Source organism: Belonocnema kinseyi, chromosome 3 (genome assembly GCF_010883055.1).
Source record: "Belonocnema kinseyi isolate 2016_QV_RU_SX_M_011 chromosome 3, B_treatae_v1, whole genome shotgun sequence".
In the NCBI taxonomy this organism is placed as follows: Eukaryota; Metazoa; Arthropoda; class Insecta; order Hymenoptera; family Cynipidae; genus Belonocnema; species Belonocnema kinseyi.
Window position 1 is genome coordinate 104,886,330 of NC_046659.1, and position 10,613 is coordinate 104,896,942.

General features: G+C 28.0%; 1 protein-coding gene across 1 annotated transcript in view; it reads right to left on the minus strand.

The window, feature by feature from the left end:
- Positions 1 to 1,741: 1,741 nt before the first annotated feature.
- Positions 1,742 to 10,613, minus strand: part of LOC117169218 (G patch domain-containing protein 1 homolog) — a 17,856-nt gene continuing 8,984 nt past the window's right edge. The window contains exons 3-4 of the mRNA XM_033355474.1: positions 9,544 to 9,774; positions 1,742 to 3,927 (exon numbers count right to left, since the gene is read on the minus strand). Coding sequence (XP_033211365.1) covers positions 1,806 to 3,927; positions 9,544 to 9,774 — 2,353 coding nt within the window. The 3' untranslated portion in view covers positions 1,742 to 1,805. The remainder of the gene's footprint in view (positions 3,928 to 9,543; positions 9,775 to 10,613) is intronic.

Below are 10,613 nucleotides of genomic sequence, written 5' to 3' on the forward strand. Positions count from 1 at the left end.
TATTGTTGAACGACAAGCTTGATGATAATAATTGATTAGATAAAAGATACAGTTTGTTGAAAATACACCTTTTTATGAAAAATTAATCTTCTTGGTTGAATTTTTTTTTAATAGTTTAAAAATTCAACTGTTTGGTAACAATATACGTAATTTGTTGAAAATTCGTCTTTTTTTTAGAAAATTAATCTTATTGCTTGAAAATTTACCATTTTATTTTAAAAATTTTAACAATAAAAATTTATTTAATTTTTTGAAAATTTGTCTTCTTTTTGTAGAAAATTACTCTTATTGCTTGAAATTTTATCTTTTTATTTAAAAAATTTTTACAATAAAAATTTAGGTAATTTTTTTAAAATTCGTCTTTTTTAGAGAAAATTAATCTTGTTAGTTGAAAATTAAATCGTTTTTTTTATTTATGTAATTTGTTCAAAATTCGTCTTTTTTGTAGAAAATTACTTTCGTTGGTTGCAAATTTAATTATATGGTTAAAATTTGATCTTTTTTTGAGTTTGAAAATTCAACCATTTGGTGAAAATCTATGTAATTTGTGGAAAATACACTTTTTTCGTAGAAAATAAATCTTTTTGGTAGAAATTTTATATTTTTTAGTTTAAAAATTGAATCATTTCGTAAAACTTTACGTCGTTTTCTGAAAATTCATTTGTTGAAAATTTGCTTTTTTCGTAGAAAATTACTCTTTTTGGTCGAAAATTAAACAATTTTGTTCAAAATTCGCCTTTATTTGCAGAAAATTAATCTTATTGGTTTTAATTTTATCTTTTTGTTAAAAAAATTAATACACTGAAAATTTATTCAATTTTTTGAAAATTCCTATTTTTTGTAGAAAATTTATCTTATTGTTTTAAATTTTATCTTTTTAGTTAAAAAATTTTTTTTTTAAATTGTATGTAATTTTTTGAAAATTCACTTTTTTGGTAGAAAATTAAAGCATTTTTATTTATGTAATTTGTTCAAAATTCGGTAAAATGTCATCTTTTTAGTTAAAAAATGTAATCTTTTTTAGTTTAAAACTTCAACTATTTGGTAAAAACTTTACGTAATTTGTTGAAAAATCGTATTTGCGGTAGGAAATTAATCTTTTTGTTTGAAAATTCAATTATGTGGTTAAAATTTCATTTTTTTAGTTAAAAAATGCAAAACCTTTGGAAAATTTATGTATTTTGTTGAAAATTCGTCTTTTGAGTAGAAAATTAATCTTCTTGGTTGAAAGTTAAACTATTTTTTTTTAATTTATGTAATTTGTTCAAAATTCTTCTTTTTTTTTGTGTGGAAAATAAACTTCTTGGTGTAAACTTCAATTATTTGGTTAACATTTTATCTTCTTTAGTTTAAAAATTCAACTACTTGCTAAAACTTTACGTAATTTCTTGAAAATTCTTTTTTTTCTGTCGAAAATTAATATTTTCGCTTGAAAATTCAACTATTCGGTAGAAAATTTTTTTAATTAGTTGAAATTTTTTTTTCCTGATAAAAAATAAATACAGCAAAACTCTTCTAGAGCACCGATTCTGGGGCTGACGGTGGGTGGGAACTAACTCATTATAGTCTGGTCCGCTTTTGTTTGTGTACACCTGACTGCTCGCCTGAGTGACAACCAGAGACCCCGCGCAGCTCCTATTACACCTACCTGTGGCGCGACGTCGATTCTCGGAAGGGCTATAGAAGGGAGGGCTATTAAAGGGTTTGACTGTATATGGGTAAAAATATTATAAAGTGTGTATTTAATAACAAAATTTTTATTAATCTTCCACTTAAACCTTAAATTACAATACAATAAACGCTCCTCACTTCTTTGATTTTTTAGACTTCTTCTTATGTTTCGAACGCTCTTTATCTCTGTCTCTCTCCTTATGTTTATGCTTCTTCTTTTCCTTCTTCGACTTCTTCACCCTAGTCCTCTCCACCCACTCACCCTCAATTTCACTTTTACTCGCAATTTTCGGCATCGCAACACTTCTGAAAACAGGTTTCGCCATCTCCGGATCTTCTTCAGCTCTACTCTCAATTTTTGGAACTCTGCTAGGAGGCAGTGGACCGTACGCATCCGGTGGTAAAACATCCACACAAACAACTTCCGCTTCCTCTTTTACCTTTTCATTTGCATCTGCATTTCTCGATTCACTTTGCGAACCAGAAGCTTCAACATCTTCACTTTTATCGGATCTTTCAACCGGCGCAACCAAACTATCCAGATCCACATTTGCAAAAATACCTCTCGGTGGCGATGTATTCCTCTGAAGATTAACCTCAGATGTCTTTCCTATCAAAACCGACTTGACAACTTCACTATCCAAACTCTCATCCACTTCCGAATCCGAATCTTCACTACTGCTCAGAAAAATCGCTTTAAAAAGATCCTTCTTCTCCTCCACTGTGTCCCTTCTCTTCTCCTCCAAATTTTCTCCACTTTCCACCTCCTTTTTCAATTCCAAATCCCCCGATTTCTCCTCTTCACCCTTTCCAAAAACCTTGCAATAGGTCGCTTCAAAACTCTTCTCCTTTTCCGTCATTTTCTCTTCCTCCAGATTCAGCATCTCTACTCTAGTCTCACCTCGGAACTCTCTCTTCTCCTCAGTTCCTCTCTCGAATTTCGCCTCCGCATTACAAAAATCCAGAGATTCAAAAACCGAGTATTTCTTCTTCTTCTTCTCTTCCAAGGCACAACCAACTCTCGGTTCGGCGACATTAAACCTTTTACAAACGAGACTCGATGGCTGCCAGATTGTCGTCACTCGCGTCAATTTCCCGAACATTTTTATCCTCGCCGCCTCCCTCATCTGCTCGTCAACACCCACCGGTTCTGCAAAAGTCGAGCTCGTCTTCAAAGCCCCGCTGCTCACAAATTTATTCTCTGACGCGTGCAGAGAAGAATCAAAAAGTCGCGCGGCTTGCTGAAACTCCACAGTTTCCTGATTCCTGTCCCACTCGGTCATTGAAAGAGGCTGAATAGTCGCGAGTTTCCTCGTCTCGTTGCTCTTTCTGAAGACCAGATATTGCTCGAATCTTCGCTGTTTATCTGGATCAGCAATGAATGGTTTCGCAAAATCGCCACTTCCGGCTGGATTTCCAGGATCGGAAACCTTGCTACTAGCTCCAGAAGTTTCAGTCTTCTCTTTGAACTCATTCAAATTTTTCAAACTTCCTTCCACACTCAATCCCGAGCCGACAACTCCCCCTTTCACGAAACTCGCCGTGTAGAGTTTGTCCATCCAAGAATTGGAGATAACCGCGCCAATTTTTCTCTCCTCCTCCAATTTCTGCCGCTCGGCGACTTGCTCCTTCCCGTGAAGATTCAAAGTTTTCATGATTATTTTCGAAGCAACTGAACAACTCTCTTCTTTTCTCCCTTCTTCCGCTTTTGATGCAGACTCTGCTATTCTCGAGACTGAAGGTTCGCCAATTATTGAAGCTCTCGTATTGGCATTTAAATTCTGACCACCGTAGAGCTTTCTTCTTCCACTCGGTAGTGAACTTCGCGCAGGACATTCGATCGGTGGGAAGAATCGACTCTTTCGGGGAACGTGAATCGGTTTGAAGTCTTTGGGAAGTTCCGGAGGTTTGTAGATCTTGCGACGTTCGATTGGATTTTTAGCGGGCACGAAACCCTCGAGGCATCCAGGAACTTTCGAACTATTTCCTTCCTCGTCTCGATTCCATCTCGATTTTGACTGTTTTTTGGGTCCGAGCACAAAATCGTAGTTGGACATATCTTCTTTTGCGTAGATGTCCTCGTCCTCTTCTTCGAAAGCACCGACTCCGAAGGCTTGACCTTTTATCGAGAACTTTTTGTTCTTTTCTTGAAGACTGAAAGTCGATGGTTCGAAGAGATTAATGTGGCTGGAAAGAATCGGACGCTTGTCTAGTCCACTGTAACCAAGACCGAAATAATTGTCTTTCGGTTTTGCCCTGCAAGTCAAAAATTATTTATGGTTATATTTAGCTAACTAATTGAGATCTGAAATACTCGAATACGCCACCTGGTGACAGAATCGGAAAGCTCTGGGCGGAGGTAAATTTGGACGGGAAGTATAGGAGAATGTACGGAAATAATTTTTCTAAAGGTTTCACAGTGTTTTTTTACAGTGAAACCGGAATAAAAATAAAAAGTGATAAATAAAAAGTTACAAATAAAATAAATAAAACTTTATCAATGGAGTTTTCGCCACAAAAATCGAAGAGCAAAGTGTTTTGTTGTGTTTGGTCGCTCTTCTACTGCTCGAAAACAAGAAACTAATCGGTTTTTCTGAAATGTAAACAAACTCCTATTTAAAATAAAATTTGAAAAATCTTATGGCACATTTACAGCATTTACTGATAGTATGGCTCGAGAAATGATACAGAATAAATTAAAATATGCACGAAATTCAAACGGATTTTCAAGCTTGTTCCACTGTCAATAAAAAAGTTTGAAGAAAAATTTATAATCATCGTCAACTATTTATCGTTTTTATTCTTCAATGATTTTTCAGCATTCCGAGTGAAAATAATCAAAGCAGGTTCTAAATAAAAATATTACTTTATGTAAAAATATATCAACATAACCTCAAATCTGGAAAAAGTTACTGCTGATTTGTCATTTCAAGTTGATACGAATTAAATTTTTTATTGAAATGTCGATAGTTAATATTACATTTTAAATGTTTATGAGGGGGAAAAATTGAAGAATTTATTATTTAGACAAGAAGAGTTTCTAATTCGAAGTTTGCAAACAAAATGCAATAATAGAAACTGAAGTTTCATTTTCCACCTGTTTTCCGAAAGATAGAAGGTGTCCTGCATGTAAAATTCTTTCTCCTTCAACGAAGTTTCTACATGCCGGTGTAGATTTGGTGAAATTGTAAATTTGAGCTATTTTTACTTTCATTTTTAAGGCTTGAGACTAATTTTCAATGTTTTTACATGAATCTTATAAGACGTCTACCTACTGTCGCCGGCCATATTGCTTTTTCCGCTAGTGGCGCCCTCAAGATTTCAGATCTCAATACACAGATTAATTTTAAAAATTTCCGAAAAAAAATATATATATATTATTAGCGAATTATAAAATTTCCAAAATTTGAGATACCGACAAGATTTTTAATTGACAGAAAATAAAAGTCCGAATTTAAAAATATCCGAAACTAAAATTCACCGACTTATAAAATAAACGAATTATTAAATCCCTTGTTGTGCACACCTCGCTCCTATGACTTATTGTGCACATGGGGTATTTTAAACCCTAGTCACTTTGAAGGTGAATTACAGGGGCACTATTTGTTCTTTGGACTTTGAAAAAATCCCAGGTATTCTTCAAAGCTTGGAAAATGTGGTCCCAAAAGTTTAATGATGATATTTTCATATAAACATTTTATAAAAAATATTGAAGTAGAAAAAGCCGAAAAATGTACTTTTATTTCCTTAAAAATTCACAAAAAATGCAATTTTTAATACATTTTTTAAATTCTTGCGGGAGTGTAATCTCGAAACACTGCACTTTAAAGGAAAAATATTAGTTTATTTCGAGGTTTCAAAAACTATATTTATTTAGCTATGTGAAGTCATGCATATTTGAAAAAATTTCGAACATCGTGGTAGATTGAAAAGTATGTATTAATCACAGAAATATACGTAATGTGCCCATGGGGTGGAAAAGACCCCAGAATCTTATAAAGTCTTCTTTGCACTTTAAAATCAAACGGACGAAACTATGTACAGCGTCTTAAAGTAGAAATACTCGACTATGCCTAGATGGCAGCACTGGTCTCAATTCGCATTCTAAGTATTCGAAAATCGCACTTGAAAATTGGCTGGGGTGATTTTCACCCCATGTGCACAACAAGGGTGAATTTATGAGCTATTTATGAAAATATATATAAGGAAAACAATACTACTTAACCATCAATTAATAAGTTATTAATTATATTCAATAATTTTAAATTTCGGCAATTAACAATTTATTTCTCTTACAATTCCGTCAATTTATAATTAGTTAATTATATATAAATAACATAAATCTTCTAATCTCTAATTAGAAATTTTAAGAAATCGTTTGATAGGTTTATAAACTTTTTTAATTTTTTCTTAAACTTAATTTTTGAAAATTAAAAATTCTTAACAATTGTCACTCAAACAATTGCCATTCAAAATAAAATATTATTTTGATTTTTCCTGGTTATCTGAGAAAAATGTGTTTCCTTTTCGTGAAACTGTGCAAAATTCTTTAAAAATATTCAGTTTACCTAAAAAATTTGTCAATCCTGAAAAATTAAAAATATTGTCTCAATGTCTCCATATAATTTTATCCGACATTTTTGAAATCTTCAATATTTAGAATTATCCTTTTAAAATAAAACCTAGACTATTTATCCGAAAATCTTTCATAATTATTAAAAAGCCTCTAACTAAAAATTCATCTTGTTGGTCGAAAATTGATCTTTTTTGCTGAAAATTAGTTTTTTATTATTTAGAATTAATTTTGGTTTGTAAATTTATTTATTTCTTTTTTTTTAGTTTAAAATTTATATATTTGATTGAAAGTGTATCTTTTTTGGTAGAAAATTCATCTTTGAGATTTCTTTTTTTAACTGAAATTTTAATTCTTTCATTTTTTGGTTAAAAAATCATTTTTTTATGAGAAAAAAACAGACTATTTTGATGAAAATTCGTCTTTTTTTGTTTGTTAAACATTTATTTTTCTAACATTTTAACTATTCTAATTTTGGTTGAAAATTGAAACAATTTTTAATTGGGGTTTCAAATAAAAAAGATATATTTTGAACCTAAGAACTGCATTTTTAACTTAAATGATGAATCTTCATCCAAAAATATGATTTTTTTAACCAAATAGTTGAATTCTCAACCCCAAAGATTAATTTTCTACCAAAAAAGGCTCGTTTTCAAAAAAGTACTTGAATTTTCATCGAAAAATATCAATTTTTGACCAAAATTCGAATAGTTAAAATGTTAAAAAAAATAAATGTCCAACAAAAAAAAAGTACGAAATTTCAACAAAATAGTTTGTTTTTTTTTCATCGAAAAAATTATTTTTCAACTAAAAAATGAAAGAATGAAAATTTCTGTTAAAAAATCAATTAAAAAAAAAAAAAATTCGCGACAGCAAAATTAATTTGTTTTCAGCTAAAAATATACCTCCAACTGAAAAATTTAAGTTTGAACCAAATACATGAATTTTTAATTAAAAAGATCAATTTTCTTGGAAAAATAAAATAGTTAAATTTTCAGTTAGTATTATTTTTAACAAAATAGTTAAATTTTCAAACACGTAAATTATTTTAATCCGAAAAGACAAAGTCTCAATTAATAAGAGAAAAAAAATTAACAAAAATGACGGCTTTTCAAGAAATAGTTGAATTTTCACCTAAAACAGATAAATGTTCAACTGAAAATCGAATAATTCAATTTTCACTATAAAAAAAACAATTATTTTTCCACAAAATGAAAGTCAAAAGATTAATTTCAAACAAAAAAAGAAGATTTTTCATTTAAAAATACCAATTATATAAAAAAATACAATATAATAAATATAATATATAAAAATATTTTAAAAAAATACAAATTGGAGATGACCAGAAATTTTTTTTTCCATTAAAATGGCCGACCTGAAAAATGGAGTATTTAAATTTCCACTGAGAACTAATTTTCCATAAAAAAAATTAAAACTATTTTTTTTTTTTTTTTGCAAAACCATTCAATTTCTTACCACACAGTTAAATCCGTTACCAAATTGTTGAATTTTTAAGCGAATTCAAGACGAATTTCTATTGAAAAAAAAAATACATTTTCTACCAAGAAAAATTTTTCAGTCAAGAATAGAAAATAATGTTAAGCAAATTGCTAAATTTTCAACAAAAAAAGATTAATGTTTATCAAAAAATGTTAATAGTAGATAATAGATATTGCCACAAAAAAAATTTTGATTAAAAATAAAAAACAGCTAAATTTGACCAAAAAGTAAATACTTTCAACATGACTTGATTTTGAAGAAAAAAATTTGATTTTCTACCTAAAAAAGACAAATTTTCAACAACAACATAAAAACATTTTTTAACCAAAATGTAGAATTTTTAACCAAAAATGGAGTTGATAAATTTTCATTGAGAATGAATTTTCTACAAAACAGTTTAATTTTATACCAATTTGTTGAATTTTCAAGCCAAAAAGCTTAATTCTCTATTAAACAATTTCATTTTAAAATCAAAAACATGAAATAACAACAACAAAAAGTTGATTTATAATTAATCAGTTGATTTTTTTAACGAAATATTTGTATTTGCAGTTTAAAAAACCATTTTTACAACAAAAAGAATTTTTTATTTAATTATTTAACCAAGAAAACGAACTTTCAACTAAAATTATAAATCTACAACGAAAAAAAAAATTGAATTACTTTTTGGTTCCAAATTCTGCTATTTAGTTAAAGATTTAACTATTTTATTGGAAATTCAAGTCATTTTTTAAAAAGTAAATGTTTTTGTCAAAAAATTATATTGTTTGGTAGAAAATTCATTTTTTTATTTGATAATTCAACAATTTTTTTGAAAAAGTCGTAATTTTTGTCGAAGATTTATACTTTTGTAGAAAATTCATATTTTTTTGTTTAAAATTTATCTTTTGGTAGAAAATCCTGTTTTTTTTTGTTGTTGAAAATTCACCTTTTATATTTGAGCGTTAATAATTTTTATTGAAAAGTCTACTATTAGATTTTTAGCGTTTAGTTTTAAATTCTACAAATTGGTTGAAAGTTTATTTATTTTATCGAAAATTAAACTAAGTTCTTAAAAAGTCACCTTTTTGGTTAAAAATTAACCTCTTGGTTCAAAAAATCTAGTTTAATTAAAAGTTAGTTCTTTTTATCAAAGAAAAAAGTATTTTATTTCGTTTTCAGAATTAATCTGAATTCAACTATTTTATTGGAAAGTCATATTTTTGTCGAAAATCCATCCTTTTTGGATCGAAAATTCTGTTTTAATTAAAAAATCGTCATTCTGGGTGGAAAATTCAATTATTTCCTAAAAAAAAAATCTATCACGATTTGGCTAAAAATTTGTCTCTTGGTTAAAAATTCTTCTATTTGATCAAAAATTCAACTGCTTTGTTAGAAATTCATCTTCTTTGGATCAAAAATAGTCCTTTTACATTAAAAGATAATAATTTTTATTTGAAAAAAAAAAATTATATTTTTATTTTAGAATTAATCTAAATTCACAAGATACACTTTCAATAAAATATCTAAACTTTTAACTAAAAAAATAAATAACTTTACAAACCAAAACTCTAATAAATCAATTTGCAGTTCGAAAAATAAATTGTAAAAAAAAACAACAAGTTGTCAGCAAAATAAATGTTGTTTTAAGCTAAAAATAAAAAATTTTAAAGCAATTATTAAAAATAATTTCCTCGCTTTTCTTTTATTTTCACCATCGATTAATAGATACTAATTCATAGAAAAATCTTCAACAATCATATCTATCAATTTTCTATTTTAATTTCAAAATTGCGTGAATAAATTAAATATATTATTACCTTAATGGTTCGTAATCATCAGGAGCTAACATGATTTCGGAATACTCGTCATCAGAAACATCAGATTCGCTCTCCTCACTCTGTCGTTGCGAAGGCATGTAGCAACCATAAACTTTCAGCTTTTCATTTTTTTCCTTCATTTTCACTTTTTCTTTTTTCGTAAGACGAGGCCCAACACCCTGTCCCGGCTTCCATCCCATTTTCTTCAATAATCTCACACCAACTCTTTCTCTATTAAAATTAAAAAAAAATATATATATATAAAAGTTTATTTAAAAAAAAAATCCATTCCTACACGGAGAAAACTAATTATTTGATAAAATATTTCTAGATAACCTTTTATTAAAATTCAAATTTTAATAATAAAAGCTCATTTTTAACAAAAAAAAAATAGTTCTTAAAACCAAACGGTTGGATTTTCAGTAAAAAAAATTAAGTTTCAATAAAATATTACAATTTTTAATTAAAGAGACGAATCTTAAATAGAAAAAATTATTTTATACAATTTAGTGCAACTTTTAACGCAGGAATTGAATTTTCAACTAAATGAATGAATTTTTAACAAAAAAATATTATTTTCCTACAAAAAGAGGTTTATTTTCAACCACAAAGATTGATTTTCAATCAAATATTTAAATTTTCAACCAAAGAGATGAATTTTTAATAAAATAAATTATTTTTTACAGAGTAATTCAACTTTTAACCCAGAAGTTTAATTTTCAACCAAAAAATATCATTTTTCAACCAAATACTCGAATTTTGAACTAAAAAATATGATTTTTCTAACAAAAGAGAAAAAATTTTAAATAAAAAAAAATAATAAATTTTCAAGAAAAAGGTTAATTTTCAATAAAATAGTTAAACTTAAGAAAAAAGATATTAATTTTCAATTTAAAAAATCAAGTTTGTTCAAGTTATTTTACTTTTCAAGCCAGGAGTTCAATTTTACAGAAAAAAGATACATTTTCACCCAAATAGTTGAAATTTTAACTTTAATAGAATTTAATAAAATTTAATAAAATTTTAATTTTAACTTTTTAATAGTTGAAATTTTAATCAAAAAATATAAT